The sequence below is a fragment of the Nannobrachium achirus genome (assembly GCF_963921795.1).
Source record: "Nannobrachium achirus genome assembly, chromosome: 14".
Lineage (NCBI taxonomy): Eukaryota > Metazoa > Chordata > Actinopteri > Myctophiformes > Myctophidae > Nannobrachium > Nannobrachium achirus.
This window is the reverse complement of record NC_137821.1, coordinates 31,190,741-31,210,504: the sequence shown is the minus strand read 5'-3', so window position 1 is coordinate 31,210,504 and position 19,764 is coordinate 31,190,741. Positions and strand designations below refer to the sequence as shown.

Below are 19,764 nucleotides of genomic sequence, written 5' to 3'. Positions count from 1 at the left end.
AAAGATTTGTTTTTGGGCTTTTTATGCCTTTATTTGATAGGATAGTAGACTGACAGGAAATGGGGAGAGAGATGGGGAATGACATGTGGCAAAGGTCGTCCGGATCGGGAATCGAACCGCCGACGCCAGCAGGCATCATAGCCTAGTATGTGGTATGCGCCTTGACCACCAGGCCAGCTGGCGCCCCAAAATATAGCTTTAACTATTTAACAATTTAGTTTTTGTTTTAAGCAAAGGGACACCTATATGCACTACCTTTTAGCCTGATTTAAACTTAACGTGCATAAAAAAATGCTGATCTGCAAGCTCTCAACGTGACTGCAACGTATTAAAGATTAGCTATTTTCTGTGCGTAGTCTATCTTCTTAACAGGCCACTGCTCATTCCCAGTTCCCACCCAGTCACAGCTATACTTGGAGAAGTGTGAGTGATGGGAAGGAAGTCGTTCAGAACACAAAATACGCGTTCCACATTCCCACATCTGGCTTGGGAGCTGGAGCTATTTCCGTGTCCAACACACAGCCAACTTCCTGTGGCCTGTGCCAGACAGGAAGTCATAAAGACAGGAAGACTTCCTGTATTGTTGCCAACATGCCGCAGCGGGCGTACATGCTCCATAGGACCAGGTTCAGTGATGCAATCGCTATGAAAATAACTCTCTAGTCTGAGCCTTTCCCAGGCCAAGAATTATATAGGCCAAAAGATAGACTTGACCTGTGATTTACACTCCGCTCACATCCTACATGGCAAGCCACTCACTTTCTCTCTTGCATTCACACACACGCGTGCACATGCACACACGCACGCACACATGCACGCACATGCACACAAAATGCACTGAATTAGATATTTTGAGTGATGATAGTTTCAGGGTTCCCCAATAGGGCACGCAGGGGGCTACTGTCAGGCCCCCACCAACCCGAGTAATAATGGTGGTATAAGAGCAGCAACAACACAAGTATATCGTCGTTGTCAGGTGGAAACCTCGTATCTCCAAATGTGTACGTTCTTTCGCAAAGTAAAGCCCTGCTTCATCATTCAAGGCCGTCTCACAAAAGTAGTGAAAACAGCCGATCTACAAGCACGTGCTTGTAGATCGGCTGTTTTCACTAGTTTAAATCATTTTTAAAATGATAAATGCAAAACAAACGGTTTTGGACATACAAGGTTTTCACCCGACAACGACGATATCTGAACTGTCGCTGGAGTAGTGGGAACGCCACCGTCGCCCCCTGCAATGCTGTGGCCCTCGGCTTGGTACCCTAGAAATGATTCGGCCCTTGGGGAAAACTAATTGGGGAACCTTGGTTTAGAATTAACTGATACGTGAATATATTTGCACAATCTATTTAAAATGAGTTAAATGTTTATATAAAAAAACACAAGCTTTTGGTGTTTGCAGAAATCTGGGTGTGCACATGCTGCCGTCTGTGTGTGCGTGCGCGCATGCATGTTTGATCTGTTTGGGAGTGAATGATTCAGTGCTGCAGAAGACACCTTTGTTGCTGGGTGTACAGCTGCAGTAAGGTTGCTCACTGCGCACACACAAGCACACACATGAACACACGCACGCATGCACGCAAGAAAACACGCATGCACACTTTACATGCACACTCTCACAGTTACACACACATATACTGTACATTAAGCACATACAGCCTCTGCAACGAACCCACCTGTTGGCCCGGGGCCACGTGCGTGTCCATCACTCCGTCTGGTCTGAACCCAGTGTCCCTCCCCCTGGCTTCCACCCAGCTTCCCATCTCTCTTTCTTCCTCCCTCTGTCGTCTTGACTAGAGATGTGGCCTGCCGCAGAGGAGGCGGGTATCAGGGGCGTCACAAGGGGGGGAAAAGTGGGACTGAGTTACTAGGGCCCAAGGTGGAGGGGCCTTAATTATGTTATACTTTAGCTATTACTACTATACAGATATACAAGCTCGCAAGCTTGTAGATATGCTATTTTTAAAAAGTCATGAAAATGTGTGCAGATCTTTGAATACTGTATATATATATATTTTTTTTTTAAGCGAACATTTGTAACTAAAATCTTGCTTCTGGGGGGTCCCTGGAACTAAATATTTTGAGATGGGGGTCCGTGGCCAAATACATGTAATTTTGGGGGTCCTTCACATGAAAAAGTTTGAGCACCACAGACATAGAAACATAGTTTTTTCAAAAAACCTTAGAAGGATTTGAAATATTCAAAGACTTGCACAAATGTTTACGCTTTAAAAAAAAAATAGCAGATCTACAAGCTCGCAGCGCGGCACTCGTTGCCGCGCGGTGAGCCTGTATATCTGCTATTTTTCAACAAAATAACGCATTGAATCCTTGCACCCAGGGCCCATGAATCTGGTGCGACACCCCTGGCGGGTATTGTCCACACCACGACTGTCACCACGACAACCGAGATGGCAGCTGCGCCTAAACCCATTCACCTCCTCGTCTCCGCCTCTCTCTCTCTCTCTCTCTCTCCTCCACTCTCCACACATCTCTCCGTTTGTCCCTGTTCATTCCTCTCCGTAGGTCCATCACAGGGACGTGCTGGCCATTGGGAAAAGCGGGACAACTCCCGGCGAACGGCCGGTTCATTCCCGGCCGGTCCAGGCCGGCCATTAGGAAAAAAATAAAAAATAAAAATGTTGGCCTTCGTTCAATTTTGGGGGCTGGGTGGCCAACAAAGTAAATCGTCACTGTCGGGCAGAAACCTCGTATCTCCAAGTTTTAAATTTGTAGATTCTTTCACAAAGCAAAGCCCTGCTTCATCATACAAGGCCGTCGCACAAAAGTAGTGAAAACAGCAGATCTGCACACAACGCTGAGGCGTTGTGTGCTTGTAGATCGGCTGTTTTCACTAGTTCAAATCATTTTTATAATGATAAATACAAAACAAACGGTTTTGGACATACAAGGTTTCCATCCGACAACGACGAAATATAACTCATGTAATTGGCCCACTGGCTTGTCACTTGTCATGATCTGAAATGGCAAATCTTTGAGTAGCAGCAGCGCTATAGAGAGAGATCTCTCTCTATAGCGCGCAATGAGGGCCTCTCCAACTCTTTTTTCCTGGGCCCTGGTCCATCACGTTGAAGGCTCTGGTCTGATGTGGGGTTTTCCTAATTCACGTGGCGTCACCTGTTCACAATAACCGTGGAATGTAAAGAGCAGGGTTACCAAAGCCAGAGTACAAGGGGTAGTTTGTCTTTCCCAGTTCCAGTTATTTATAGTGGAAAGGATCCTTCCCTCACCTCAGGGAGAGTTCATGTTAAGGTTGGAGGGCTCACTTTATTTTAACTCGGCACAAAACCAGCCATTCATGAATGGTAACTTCCCTTAGTAATGTCCATTTAATTGGGGAACTGGGCAAGTAAAACCTGGCAAATCTTAAAGCTCGGCTTCAGACGTGTGACCTGAGTGAAAAGGAACCGGTCGTTAAGTAAATGAGGACAGGTATCGGGTTAAGTTTCAGTGCCCTTCAGGAGTGGGTGTGGGGGCTTCTCACTGCGACAGCTTTCGCACCACAGGTGGTTCAGTTTTTGTCTACGCTGACCTATTTTTTTTTTTCTTCTTTTTTTTTCATGACAGGGAAAGTGAGAGAAGGCTATGTGTGTGATTCTCATGCAGGTGCAGTACAGGCGGGTGTCTCTGTGTAGCCTGTGTGTGTGTGTGTGTGTGTGTGTGTGTGTGTGTGTGTGTGTGTGTGTGTGTGTGTGTGTGTGTGTGTGTGTGTGTGTGTGTGTGTGTGTGTGTGTGTGTGGATTCCCATTCCTATTCATTCCAATGGAGCCTCAGTTCCTCACCATCACACCCACATGGCATTGAGTTTCCTTGCCATCTGTTGAGACAGAGAAGATGATACAACAAGATCCCAGGATGGACTCAATTAAAGGGCCATTTCACCTCTGGGACAACCCAATCTTATTTTATTGTTGTTTTTTTTTCTTTTTTGTTCAATCTGTTTTTTGAGATATTTTAGTATTTCAGCTTGTATTAGTGATGCTTTTTGCATCATATGATGCAAAACGCATCACTGATGATGCAAAATGCATCACTAGTCATGCTGAAATACTAAAATATCTAAAAACACAGATTGAACACAAAACATAACTCAGGATTGTGTTGATCGTGTCCCAAACAACAATAAAATAAGATCGGGTTGTCCCAGAGGTGAAGTGGCCCTTTAAAGTCTGTTATATTTTGTCATATGACTGTGCCACTCCCCTCAAAATAATGAATCTTCTGTGAGTGACAGTCATATGTCAACACATTATAAATTAGACTTGAGCCAGGACAACGAGAAAAAAGGGATAACATGGGGAAACAATATTATCTTTTAGCTGTAAGATTTATCCTGCCAACAAAGGCCTATCTAATTAAATTGAATTGTGACAAAGCTGTTGCAGGGGGGTGTCAGACGAAAGCAGATAACTAGAGAGAGATGGGGGGGGGGTTGACAGCTCACCCTCGGAGCAGCAGTTGGTCAAATTACCGTAAGACGGGTGATTAACTCCGCTGGCCACCCGCCACCCTGACAATAAACGATCTTATCAGTGGGAGTGGCGATAGTGTCGTGAGTCAACATGGATCAAAAAGGCTTTGTGGGCAAAACTGTCTGTGATCAAATGGTTTTCTCTTCCCCTGTGGTGACATCTGTGCACTGTGGTCACATGCCTTTATGAATGTGTGTTTGTGTGCGAAAGCCAAGGATAGTGTCAGAGTGTGTTATGCAAACGTGCACGCTGGCAATTAGGAGTCTTATGAAGTGGTGTCTTCTGGCATTCCCTCTCTGTCAGTAGTGTGACTGTTTGTTTTTACTGTCCCTGTCTGTCGCACTTCATACAAATCCATCCTCAACTCCCCATTATTTCACATTAAAAAAGGAAACTTTGTTCTCTGTCCCAGAAATAAGAAACCACAACTCCTTTTGTTGTTTGACTTTCTTTTAGTCGTTTTTTCATTTTCTTCCTCAAGCAACAAAAAATTAAATTGTCTACACATCATGGGCAAATGTCACACATTTTCTCCCCATTCATAGCCTTCCTATCCTAAGATGGAAGTGTAGGGGGGAATCAAGACAGATAAAACACTTGTGGCACAGCAGTGTTTTCCTGCCCAATTAATGAAAAATAAGAAAAAACTCTCCTCTCGTTGCGCTGGGAAACAAAAACCCAAACAAACAGAACGTCATTACAGCCCAGAAATCCCCTGCGCCTGAGCTCTCCCTAACAAAACCTCATTTGATACATTGTGTTACAACCCTCAAATCTCGAGTCAACGCTACCACGTGTTGTGGCTGGCCTGGGGGCAGCCATTGGTGACACTAAATTATGCTAGGCCATTGATTGGGGTGACAAATGACATGGTTCAAAGCTCAGTTCATTAGATGATCTCTCTTCACTGAAGGGACAACTAAAGTGGCCGGATAACAATGACTATTGTCAGGGGGGGGGGGGGGGGGGGGGGTTGAAAGCATCTAATCCCTCCCAAGTCTGTTTGTGCGCATTCATTCAAATTCCTGGAGTGCTCAAGTCTCTGTGGTTGGCTGAGGACTGACACATTTGTCTGGTTTCCAGGCCAGAGGACTGACAGGTCATAACAACAACAGATGACCATTTCAAAGAGAATGTATCAGGTGTCATGATATCGTCACTGTCCGGCAGAAACCTTGTATCTCCAAGCTTCAAATTAGCAATTGTTTCCGTAAATGAAAGCCCTGCCTCATCATGTAAGACTGTTGCAAAAAACTAGCGAAAATAGCAGATCTACAAGCACACTGTGCTTGTAGAGGTTTTGCTTGTAAAGGTTTCCACCCGACAACAGCGATATGCTGGCCCACGAGTGTGGCAGTGCAGTGTGAATGCCACTGCCTGTGTGCCATGTCACTCAAACGATCCCCGGGTTGAATAACCTCACACAGTGAGGTTGAAGTCCAATCTTTTTTCGTTCTTTTTTTCCCCCCACTTCTGCATTAGGAACCATTAGGGGCAATTCTAACCACAGATCTCAATCTGCTAGCAATAAAGCCGCATTGTTACGCTCCAGGCTCCAATAGTCATGTGACATGGGTAAGAAAGTTCACGAGGCACCCAAGGCAGACAAACACACGAGAAGAACACACCGGGACAGCGCATACGTGCATTTTCAATAACTGGGACTAGTATGCTGTTTTCCCCTGGTAAACATCAAAATCTAGAGTGTTCATTTGACTCTGAGGGTGTAAACATGGACCAGTAGAGGGTCCATGTTTACACTCTGAGAGATAAATGAACAGCAGATTTCACTGTGCAGTCTTCCTTCTGTCCGTGCATTTCATTTGAGTCCATGTGTCAGAGAGGTAAAGTCATAGCAAACTAAAGCAGAGGCGAATCATCATGATAGTGTTTATCTCAAAGTTATCATCACATAAGCAGACTCTGCCAAATGCAAAATGCCATTTTTTCCCCCCCTGCACAAGAAAACAATAGGAGAGCAGGCAAGGTTACATTTTGCAAAATGACAAAATAAACAAAGCAATACATCTTGAGACTTGAGAACTGAAGGTTGCCTTTTGCGGTGCCGTCAGAGAGGTTCACAACATTGTCATTTCACTAGGCTTTCGTCGTGTTTTGGCACAGGTGGTCCTGCGGATCCTCCATCATCGGCATAGCAAAACAGCACACGTACAAAAACCTTTCCAATGAGGGTCTTTAAGTTGGTGGTCAAGTCTTCTCATGGGTCATTGTCATATCAACAAACATCATTGACGGGGTAATTTTACAGAACTGTACAGAGGCTACAGAGAAAATATAGACACAAAAATAGAGTTGATATATTCTGCAAGAACAGCCCTAATAAGTGCTAGCTGCTAAGAAGAATGAAAAGAACAGAAACAGACGAATTAAGACGGACAGGCACTTAAGTGCTAATGCATAGCAGAGAAGATTAAAATGAGAGTCAAAGGAGTCAAAGGAGAGAACGGAGAGAACAGCGAGAGCGAGAGAGAGAGTAGATGAGAAGTTGCCCTGTAACCACACTGGCAGTTAAAACATGCCAGGTCTGGGGTCAATTCACTTTCAAATCAACCAATCAGGAAGTGGATTTTACCCCAAATTAAAAACTGTAAAAACCTTTGAACTTCCGAGTGCAGTAAATCTAAAAAGGTTCATGTAACACTTGGAATGAATTGAACTTAAGTTTCAAGTGACCCCAAACCTGGCGCGCAAGCACCACAACCGCTATACCGAGACGAAGGTTGTCAATGCTGGCCTTTGCAAAGCATTATCATGGCTATTGTTAGGATCTATATCCTGTGCTGTGTGCACTGCACATAAGCATCCTGAGACAATGGGGATTAAGTAGCATGCAACTGTCAGGAGCTATTCGCTAATAGGATTGCTTAGCTCCATATGAGGGGTCTCACCCTGAGCTGTAGTGAACAGGACCGGGCAATTGACCCCCCCTGGCACAAAATGAGTGTGTTCATTTGACATGTGAGTAGGGATGGGACGATATGCGATATTATCTTATATCGTGATAAAAAACACTCACGATAATCGTAATCGTGGAGATTTAATTTATCGTGATATCGTCCTCCATCATGCACTGGGATCAATTCACCTTTTATTTGCCGAGCTGCATTTCTGGTACCACTTAAACCCTCTATAATTGGTAAAAGGTTCTTATAAAATACGTAATCGATACAGTTTTCTAACTCTCTATCAAATGTCTTTGCCAAAAAAATTGTCGATCTACAACTCACGTTGTGACGCGTATTTTTTGACGCGTATTTTTTGGCAAATGTTCCGCCCAGGATAATGGATTTTGATTATCGTGATAATATTGTAAATCGTGATTTCTTTTGTCACAATAATCGTGATATGACATTTTCATATCGTCCCATCCCTACATACATATGAGTGCCTCTCATTTCCAATGTGCATTTAATACTGACTGTGTATGGCTATATTAACAGCACCAAAATGTGTATCCACCGTAAAGTGTCAGGTTGGTAGGTTTGTGGGCAGACAGAAAAAACAATAAGAGTCAAAGAAAGGGAAAATCGCCGGGGCAAACCGTGTCAAGCGATGAGCAGGAAGCGAACACAAGCTATGCTAGTCATAGTTCTCACAGTAAGGCCAGCTGGTTGCTAGTATATTATCATCATTATCGTTAGCAATGTGTCTCATACCAGTGCTATCCTCTGTACCGATTCAATCTGCAGCGGCATCATTCTTTACTACTTCAAAATAAAAGCACAAAAAAGCTTCAGTTAGTTTATGCTAAGAAGAAATTCTCTGTAAAATGGCTACAATTTGAAAATTAGGCACTTTTGAGCAGAAATATATATAGTTCTATATATTTTCTTTACCGTACTCTACATATTCAGCCATCGTTGGGCTTCTTATCAGTTCATCTTTTTTTCTTCTCTTCCTGGGATCAGAATTATTGCCGTCTCCCAGTTTGACGGCTGTTTTCCCGTACCCCCTCTGATCTGGCTTGCAATGTCCACATCTCTCAGAGTGAGGATGTTGTTAAAAAGAACCAAAACATTTTCAAATCATTTGGCACACATCCCCATTGGTTGATATAACCAATAAACAAAAAAAGAGAGAAAGGAAAAAGGAAAAGAGCAGTCCATCTTTTCCGTCTTTTCAAAGTGCTTCGGGGTGGGGCTGGGTAGGCGGGGGGGGGGGGGGGGGGGGGTGGCTGACCGGTCCAACTCCTGTCTCCTTTGACATGATTGGTGGCCACATAACAGATCGGGAGAGGAGCTGCAGCATGGAGCTCCAGGAGAGCAGTACCAGATTGTAGTTCATATTTTTCTTTTTTTTTGTGATAGATCCAAGGACAGGGCTCCGATATCAGCACTCTGATAAAGAAAGAGAGAGAGAGAGGGAGGGAGGGAGAGAGAGAATATTCAGTTAGACATGCAGTAAATAACAGTGGTGGAAAAAGTACTTGAATGTTTTACTTGAGTAAAAGTATCAATACTGCAATATCGAAATACACCGCAAGGGTGCCTTCACACCAAAATACCTATGAGAGTGGAATCTGCGTTCCGCCAATGCATTTCAATGATAAGGGAGTGTTTTTTGCAGAAATCCTTTGCTTGCATGAAACCGCTTCACTCTCATTGAAATGCATTGGCGGAACGTGGATTCCACTCTCATAGGTATTTTGGTGTGAGGGCACCCTTACAAGTAAAAGCCCGGAATTCCAAATCTACTTGAGCAAAAAAGTAAGAAAGTATTGGCATCAAAATGTACTTAAAGTACCAAAAGTAAAAGTACAACATGTTTGAAAATAGCAGCTCTACAAGCTCACAACGCGTCACATTGTGAGCTTGTAGATCGGCTATTTTCAAATAGCCACGGTATAGAATAGGGCTAAAGTGCATTAATGTATGTTTTATAATATTATAATTTATATCTGCAAAGTAACTAGTAACTAAAGTTTTCAAATAAATGTAGTGGAGTAAAAGTACAATATTTGGATCCCAGATGTAGTGGAGTAGAAGTAAAAGTATTGGAAATTGGAAATACTGAAGTAAAGTACAAATACCTCAACACTGTACTTAAGTACAGTACTTAAGTAAATGTACTTGGTCACTTTACACCCCTGGTAAATAATAACTTGAGAGGAAAAACCCCAACATAATATTATGACATTTGCTGTCTCCTCTGCTTAACGGTCAATCCCATTATCTCGTGTGTCAGATATCAGTGTCTGCTGGTGAGTCTGGAGCACCGTGACCAATACGAGGGAGGGAAACAAAAGAAATGCATGACGGAGCCAAAACGTGGTGGGAGGCAGGGACGTGCTGGCCATTGGGAAAAGTGGGACAACTCCCGAACGGCCGGTTCATTCCCGGCCGGTCCTGGCCGGCCATTAGGAAAAGATTAAACTGTTTGCACAGAAGTAAAAATTAAACTGTTTGCACAAAAGTAGTGAAAACAGCAGATCTACAAGCACACAACACCTCGCGGTGCCATAAATCTTTTGTCATAAATCTTTTGAGTAGCAGCAGCGCTATAGAGAGAGATCTCTCTCTCTATAGCGCGCAATGAGGGCCTCTCCAACTCGTTTTCCCGGGCTGAATCAGGGGCCCAGCACGTCCCTGAGAAAAAGCACAGTTCCAAACGGGACAAATCAGATGAAGGGGAAAGTGAGGACACCCACTGCTGCAGGCTTCAAGTCGGGGTGTGTGTGTGTGTATGCGTGTGTGTGTGTGTGTGTGTGTGTGTGTGTGTGTGTTACTTATAGTGTGCGTGTTACTTATAGTGTGCATGTACCACCAGGGAATACGGTAACACAGGGATGCAGAAAATAGCATGTCAGGTTTTTCGGGCAACTAGCTTTGCATCACGTTATGTAACCGAGCATGCAGACCGCTAGGAAAAGGTCATTATTGCAATAACACAAAGAGCTGTGATTTTCACCAGCACACACACACACACACACACGCACATGTACACGCACGCACGCACGCACGCACGCACGCACGCATGCACACGCACGCACACGCACGCACACACGCTGGGACAAACACAAACAAACACACGCACGTGTCTTTGTTATATAGAACAGTGTGTACTTTTGGTAAAGGGGTTGGAGGGTGGGACTGAGACTTGAGGATATGTGCGCTATATAGAGTGGAGAGCAGAACACTTGCTTTGCACCAACCAATCGTCAGCCTTCCTCCAAACAGACCAATAATGATCATATATATATTAGTAGTTTCATATCAGGGTCACAGTGAACAGGGACTGAGTTACTAGGGCCCAAGGTGGAGGGGCCTTAATCATTTTATGCTTTAACTATTGAAAAATAGCAGATATACAAGCTCACAATTGAATTCATTGATCAAACACATATAAATGCGATTTAGGAGGTAGTAATCAAATCACAGATCCAGGTTACCGTGCGTCTATTACTTTAAATACACCTTTAATAGGACATATCCTGCAGGTCAAGTCTGACGGGCGCCTTTGCAAGAAAGGCACCGCGGCTTGTAAACAAGTCATTACCAGTCAAGCAATACAACAAGCAGCCAGAGAGCTAGCATGGCGGCCCAGTTGAGGAAGAGCGCTCCCCCAAGTCGCCGTCCTTAAAACATTCCCCAGCCCTGCTCAGCTCTCTAATTGTACGGGCCTACTCTATATTTACAACCCTCCCTTGCTCCGTTTTCCCTTCTTTCTTTCTGGTGCAGTGGGCTATATTTAGTGCCCCCCCCCCCCCCAGCACAGACGGTGCCTGCCAGCCCGTCCAAGCCCTGATGGCCCAGAGTAGAGCACGCAGCACATATGCAGCGCTCGTTCTGCCTGAAGACGGCAACACAAACAACCAGGGCGAGAAATGCAGTAAAGGAGACAGGAGACGGAGACGGTGGACCTGTGCGAGAAGTGCACAGCAATGGACTTGGACTGATGTGAACAAACACACAAACACAAGCATGCGTGCATGCAGCACATGCAGAAACACGTGCACAGGAATATATATATATATATATATATATATACGGATGACAATCGCTTGATGCTCGCAGTGCATTGCTTTCCAAAATACATGGAACTATGAATGAAAATCATTAGCCAGGATCAGGGCCAAGGTCAGCAAGTGCATCAGTGCCTACACACACACACACACACACACACACACACACACACACACACACACACGCTCTCTCTCTCACACACACACACACCGAGTCACACTCCTGCACCCACACATAAGAGTCAGACAGGAAATGGTTCCTCTTCTTCTATCCAATCTAATCAGATATCCTTACTTTCTCTTGCACGTCTCCTTCCCTCCTTTTTTCCTCCGTCCGCCTCTCAGACAATCTCATTCATTTCCTTGTGTTGTTTCCTAATCGATATAATAATGGTAGTGGTAGAGACACTGTCTGTGTGTGTGTGTGTGTGTGTGTGTGTGTGTGTGTGTGTGTGTGTGTGTGTGTGTGTGTGTGTGTGCGTGCTTGCGGGCCATGCAGGGGTGCATGTCAGTCCCAAGGCTCTCTAACTCAAGAGGGCAGACAAGGCTATCTGCCTCTGCAGCCTGTGTGTAGCCAATAAACGGTTCCCTTGCCATCCGATTGTGTGTGTGTGTGTGTGTGTGTGTGTGTGTGTGTGTGTGTGTGTGTGTGTGTGTGTGTGTGTGTGTGTGTGTGTGTGTGTGTGTGTGTGTGTGTGTGTGTGTGTGTGTGTGTGCGCGCGCGCGCTTTTGTGTCTGGAACAGTGGGGAGAGATAGTCTACTCCCGTCTGTGCGATGTCTCAATCTAGTGCTCTATAAAAGTGAAAGCCACCCTGTTCTCTCTGGTTGTAAATGGAGTCTGTCATTTTGGAACGACACAAAACAAAAGCTGCTCTCCACAAGACATGAGTCACTCTGACCGTTGGTCACTTGCCCTGTCAGTCAGTCTGAGTGGATCCGACGTTTCTATTTCTTGTTTCTTGTTCACTTTCAGCCATGAGACGGTGTTTATTAGAATGTGGCACACTGCAAAAATCTTGAGTGATGACTGGATGACGAGGGCGTAAGAACTCACCCATACGGGTCCAGTTTTGCATTCAGCATTTTTAAGTGCAGTGCATAAAAGAAGGCGGGCACGTGTACACAGACATCAAAGGGGGCTTGAGCCCCTGCCCTTTTACCCGTCTGTAAAAAAAAGGGCCCTCTCCAGACCATGAATGCAGTTTTTACTATGGTGAGAGAAATGCAAATGCCCTCTTTCCATGCCATACAATACATGAAGGCAGCATTCAAGAGAATTGCCTTGTCCAAACTCTCCTGAACTTGAACCAGCATCTTGTGGTGTGTAGGAAGCAAGCATCGAAATAGCCGACCTCCAAGCTCACAGCTGCGACACGTTGAGAGCTTGGAGGTCTGCTATTTTAGATATTTTCACAAAAATGTTCTTTCTTAACATTCTCTGCACGTCCCTGAAATAAGGCAACTAGTAAACAGAAGCAGAGGAGTTGACCTTACTGTTGATGGATGACAGATGAGGTCAGAGAGAGAGAACAATGCATGTGCCGTGGCATATTCTGCCAATTTTGCTTAAAAAAAAGATCAAAACCTTTTATCAACACAAAGTTACATTTTCACAGACTGACTAGACCTTTTAGTCTAGGGAGAGCGCCCGAACAGAGCTCATGCTTCCTTCAATGCATGATGAGTGAGCAGGCTGCTTTTATCACCTGACAGGGTGATAATATATGCCATAATTATTCCAACCAGTTCCTTTCCCCTCCATCAGGCGCCCCGGCTGGCCAGGGGGAGGCATTATAGAAACGAGGATTACTGCATATTTTGAGGGTGCCCATCTTAGAATGGTAAATGGTAAATGGTGCATTTATATAGCGTTTTTATCCAAGGCGCTTTACATAGATTGTGCATTACATTCACCCATTCATACACCGATGGCGGAGGAAACCATGCAAGGCACCAACCTGCTCACCGGGAGCAATTAGGGGTTCAGAGTCTTGCTCAAGGACCCTTCGACATTAACTCAGGGGGAGCCCGGATTCGAACTGGGAACCCTTCGGGAACCCTTCGTGCTCTAATAACGGTTTCTCTACCCCTGAGATATGCCGCCCCTTAGAACACGCCCCCAGCGTCCCCGGCAGGAATCCAACGCGGGACCTTCTAGCTGTGAAGCGACAACGCTACCGACGGCTCCACCGTGACCCCTGACAGGACCTTAGCACAATCACGCATTTCTTTTACTAGGAATAATTTTCCAGGGAGATCACAGTCCCATTAACCATGGGGCTGTGATCAAGTTACTACATACATTAAACATACAACATTATATATAGTCCTGGGGCCAATTCTGATATCTTCACAAATTGGTACCACCCAAGGTGACCGTACATTTTTTACATTTTTGACTTCCTACATGTCTCTAGTTTACATTTTCGTATGATAACCCTTTCTGAGACCCAGCTTAATTGATGTTATCAGCCGCTAGAGTCGGTCTCCCATCTACTTTCTATACAGGAGGAAAATACCCAGAAAACATTTTTTTTCTGGGTATTTAAGTAGGATGTGAGGGGTCTAACTAGGGGGTTGTCATGATGCTGAATCCATTGCAAGCATTTGTTTTGCACAAAAAACATTCCTTGGGCTACAAATGGCCCCAGAATACGCCCACAAAACTGATGAAACTGATGAAAAGTGATGACTCATCACTTTTCATCACTAAACCATCGTTTTCTGGGGCCATTTGTAGCCCAAGGAATGTTTTTTGTGCAAAACAAATGCTTGCAATGGATTCAGCATCATGACAACCCCCTAGTTAGACCCCTCACATCCTACTTAAATACCCAGAAAAAAACTCTTTTTCTGGGTATTTTCCTCCTGTATAGAAAGTCGATGGGAGACCGACTCTAGCGGCTGATAACATCAATTAAGCTGGGTCTCAGAAAGGGTTATCATACCAAAATGTAAACTAGAGACATGTAGGAACTAGGAAGTCAAAAATGTAAAAGATGTACGGTCACCTTGGGTGGTACCAATTTGTGAAGATATCAGAATTGGCCCCAGGCCTAATAGTACTGTATGTATGAGTTTCAAAAGTTCTAATGATACTCGATATAGGCTACCTCATAAGTTTCAGTTCAAGTACAAGCATGGCATAAGTGACATTACCGACGTTTCACGCAGCAAACAATAGCAAGAGTGCTTTTACAATAGTATAGTTTGCATTTCCCTTCAAGCGGACAAGTGCGTAAAATGGAAAGCAGGACAACGGGGAAACCTGAGACGGATTTGAGCTCCCATACAGTTGGGAGTGTGTTGATTGAATATTGGCAGTCGTCAGTGGTGGAAATAGTACTCACATTTTATACTTAAGTGAAAGTATCAATATTGCAATGTACTTGAGTAAAAGTACAAAAGTATTGGCATCAAAATGTACTTAACTGTTCTGCTGCTGTAGACGATCCTCACCGTCATTCAAATCGGTGACTACATGACGCCGTTGACAGCGCTCACCGTCAATCTTACTGTATTTACAGTAAATGTATTAATACTTACATAATGTCGCTCCGGTCGCGGCCGCATCGGTAATGTCCGCGATTTGTTTAAAACGCACGTTGGGCGTGCACGCGAAGTGAAGCTCCTCCATGTTAAGTCAATGGAGAGGCCCATAAAGAGACTTCATTTAATCCAAAAGAGCCATTTTGAGCCATTTTGCACCAGATCTGATGTAAACAATACACACGGCAGGGCGCAGCCATGTTTCTCTTCTCGGCTCACACTGTCATGTGACTAGATGACGTAATCGTTGCCGTCAAGTGATAATCCAAAAAAACAAAAACAACCCCCTTCCAGCCCTTCAAAATAATAGCGGCGGCCGACGGAGGAAACGGCGCGGCACCAAGGCAACAAGCAACCTTCAGATTAAGAGGCACGAGTTGTGTTAAAGTACCAGAAGTAAAAGTACAAAATGTTTGAAAATAGCCTTGGTATAAAATAGGGCTAGAGTGGTTAATGTTTTATAATATTATAATGCATATCTGCAAAGCAACTAGTAACTAAATGCTTGTAAGCTCACAACGCGTGAGTACAATATTTGGATCCGAGATGTAGAGGAGTAGAAGTAAAAGTATTGGAAATTGGAAATACTCGTGTAAAGCACAAATAACTCAAAATTGTACTTGAGAAAATGTACTTAAAGGGATATTCCACTTTCAACAGGGAAACACCTTGTGGGCTTTTCTCCACATACACACCCATTGTAACTTCAAACTCTATTTTAACCATGATGACACCCATTATTTTTTCTGGTGACTCATACTACCCTCCTAATACGTGAGCAGGCCGTGTTTTTTCGATAACCTTTTTCATTTATTTGTAATAATTATTTGGGAAAATGGAAAAAATGAAATACAAAAAATTATAATTAAAAATAAATGAAAAAGTTATTGAAAAAACACGGCCTGCTCACGTATTAGGAGGGTAATATGAGTCACCAGAAAAAAAAATTATGTGTGTTTTTAATGAATCTGTCATGGTTAAAAATGAAGTTGGAAGTTACAATGGGTGTGTGTCTGGGGAGAGGCCCTGGGCCTGGAGGGCCTGGTAACATTTACATCAAATATCTAAATATTGAATCAAGCAAATTAAAAACTGTTCAGGGTGTTCATAAAAGCCTGATTAGACGATAAAATTAGTGAAATATCCCTTTAACAGCACTGGCAGTCGTCAGTGCCAGGAGATGCCAGGATGTCAGTAAGTCAGGAGCACACAGTGCAGTAGAATCTTCCCAGTAGCGTGGCACGCTCGCCTGATTTAATTGCATTTCCTTATGTAATGAATTGTGCGCGGCCAACAAACACACCCGCACCAAGAGTCTTAATGAGAAAACATTACATCCGACTCATTTGAGTGGACATGCTGATGTTCAAATATTCATGAGAGAAGAATACATTTAACCATGCCACGATGCACAGTTGCTCCACTGCAGCTCTCTCTCAATCTCACATGTACGCTGCTCCCTCGTGCCTTTGACGCTGCCGCTGTCAATCAACTCTCTTGGCCCCAAAGACCCCCCTCTTGTTATGTAATAAGCTGTTTACCCAGACGTGTGTTTGTGTGTGTGCGTGCGTGTGTGTGTGTGCGCGTGTGTGTGTGCAAGCGTGCGTGTACAGGAGTGTGTACATACCCGGGGAATGGGGATACGGTTGCACAGAGATGTGGAAAGACCTTATGGGACTGTGGATTAGGGCTGGGTATTGGAAAGCATGGAGGACTTGAGTTATAATATTTTTTTTGTTTTTTGTCACATTTTGTCTAAAACAAAAATATTATTATAATAAATTTAAACCAACAATCCATTTTCCGTAAATCAAACATTTAATTCAAATGCATTATTTTGTAATAATCATTTGAATCGATTAGTTCGCCGGATTTATAATTAGTTGCGGGATGCTGTCACATACCAAAAATAACTGATATACAAGCTCACAATGCATCAAGGCGCGATGCTTTGTGAGCTTGTAGGTTATCTTTTTATATAGCTATAAATTAGGCATAAATGTGGCCCTACCCAAGTGTATAAATATTTTCTTAACCCCTATGCACGCACGCACGCACGCACGCACGCACGCACACACACACACACACAGCCTGTTTTAGCACAGGCGGGGACTTGCTGCAGTGCAGACGTGTTATGAAAGAGGGATATAGCCAGAGCATAAGAAATAAAGAGCGAAGGTGAAAAGCTAAAAAAGAAAAGTGAAAAAAAGAGGAAAAAAAGGCCAGAGGCAGGATGGAATGCAGGGGGTAGACTGAGTGAATGATAGAGAGGTAGTCATAAAAGCAATAAGGTGTGTTTATGACATATGGCAGATGTTTGGGCCATGACTCAGACAGAACCAAATGCGAGGGGCTTAATTAAAATCACAAGGGCTCAATGGTTCTGCTTAAATTCAAATCTAGAGTTATAATTTGCAAGAAAAACAAACAACAACAAAAGGGGTTGCATAGGATTTTTCTCTCAACGTCAATGATCCACCACTGGCGTCCATCCAAGGTCTGGATGTCAAATGTTTGTATGGTTTTACAATGAACTTGAGAATGAAGTTGAATAGGCCGATATTTGGTAAGCAGCAGGGCAAATCAAATGTAATTTTTCTTTTACCAAATCCTTCAATATCAATATTGTGATAATATTGTATTTGCGACCATAATACAACATTTTGACGTACGTACGTACGTACGTGATAAAAACCAGGGAAAGACAACACTTATATCCATATCCCATCCCAATATCCAAAATATCTAGTACATTATCTAGTCTCATATAACATTATCGATATACTGCCCACTAGGGCATTCATGAATAGTTATTTTTAGTATTCGAATTATTCAAGCTCAAAGTATTCGAATAGTCGAATATTCGACAGGACTGGCCAAACTGTCAAATATTAAGTAAGCAAGAGGCGAACGCGAGGCGTTGTGAGCATGTAGATCTGCTATTTTCACAATATTTATCGGCGGAACCGAGTCACATTAAATGTAATACCTACAATTCCAAGTGCTTGTCAGGGTGGGGGTCCCCAGTTCAAATATGTTTATTTTGGGGGTCACAGCCTAATTTATTTAATTTGTTTTTAAGAGAAAACAATAAAAATGTAAATAAGCGAATATTCGACTTCGGTGAACATCATCGAATAGTGACTTTGATATTGGAATATTTGGTGAATGCCCAACGTACTGCCCACTGCCCAGCGCTAGTAAACAGGGCCTCAGACCGACATGCAGGCCTCACACACAGCAGATGGTCACTGTCGAGTGTCGAGCGGAAATCTCCATATTTATTCTCGTACATTAATGCACTATTTTGTCCTGCTACAGTGTCACACAAAAGTAGCAAAAATAACCATTGCATCGCAACGCGTTGTGTAGATTTAAATCATTGGTTCTCAATGTGGGGTCCCCAGCTTAATGATAATTAGGAACCAAATGGACCCTTATGGGGCTGTAACTCTGAGAGTGTACAAATGGAACCAAATGGAGACACGTTACCATTTGTACACTCTAAAGAGTTAAATTAACATAGATTTTACATTTTATAAATTGGGGTCTCTGGGATGGGGATCCGTAGCCTAAAATGCATGTGTCAAACTGGGGGACCTTGAAATTACAATGGTTGAGAATCACTGCTAGAGCCGTAAAAGTCTTCTCTTATATGGGGGTCCCTGGCATATCTTTTCAAACGGGTGTCCGCGGGCTTATAAGTGTCAATTTAGGGGTCCACTGATCTAAATAATAAAATTTGTGGTTAAGTGTCTCTCGGTGTGTGTGTGTGTGTGTGTGTGTGTGTGTGTGTGTGTGTGTGTGTGTGTGTGTGTGTGTGTGTGTGTGTGTGTGTGTGTGTGTGTGTGTGTGTGTGTGTGCGCGTGTGTGTGTGTTTTCGCAAAGTAAAGCACTGCTTCATCATACAAGGCCATCGCACAAAAGTAGTGAAAACAACTTTTGTGCGTTGCGTTGCGAGGCGTTGTGTGCTTGTAGATTGGCTGTTTTCACTAGTTTAAATCATTTTAAAAATGATAAATCAATGAAAAATATTAACAAGAGCCTGTGATTAAATAATAAATACATTGGATCCATCGGAAAACAGTTTTCTTCTTTTTTTCTTTTTTTTTTACATTTCCTGAAAACGAATGGGTTTAGACATACCAGGTTTCCACCCGACGGACAGAGAGGAGATAATGATGGGAGAGAAGCAGAGGGTGTGTTGTACCACATGGACCTTTTGGAATGTGTGTGTGGGGGACAGGAGAATGTGCAGAGAGAGGACAAGAAGGAGAGAACATTTTCATTCCTGAGGACAATGCGCGCGCACGCACGCACGCACGCACGCACGCACGCACGCACACACACAAACACACACACACAAATCTACAGATCTACAAGCTCACAACACGTTATGTTGCGACGCGTTGTGTGCTTGTAGATCGGCTGTTTAAATCATTTTTAAATGATAAATACAAAACTAACGGTTTCGGACATAAAGTACATGGTTTCCACGCGACAACAACAATACACATACACACACACACACACACACACACACACACAGAAGCAGTGCTAAGCGAAAACCCCATGACAACAGCAACCTCTTTCACTTCCTGCACATAGATTATATTTTGCATGTTAGGCTAACATGATATGATATATGCTTTTTCCCTCATACTAGAAAAATAAATCCACAAGGGCAAATATTGTCGCTGTCCAATGGAAACCTTGTATGTCCAAAACCATTCGTTGGA

At 43.5% G+C, this 19,764-nt stretch overlaps 1 protein-coding gene across 1 annotated transcript in view; it reads right to left on the bottom strand.

The window, feature by feature from the left end:
• Window positions 1–4,940: 4,940 nt before the first annotated feature.
• LOC308297746 (insulin receptor substrate 1-B) overlaps window positions 4,941–19,764 on the bottom strand; it is a 60,609-nt gene continuing 45,785 nt past the window's right edge. The window contains exon 4 of the mRNA XM_080741307.1: window positions 4,941–8,851. Within this exon, the coding sequence (XP_080597433.1) occupies window positions 8,844–8,851 (8 nt within the window). The 3' untranslated portion in view covers window positions 4,941–8,843. The remainder of the gene's footprint in view (window positions 8,852–19,764) is intronic.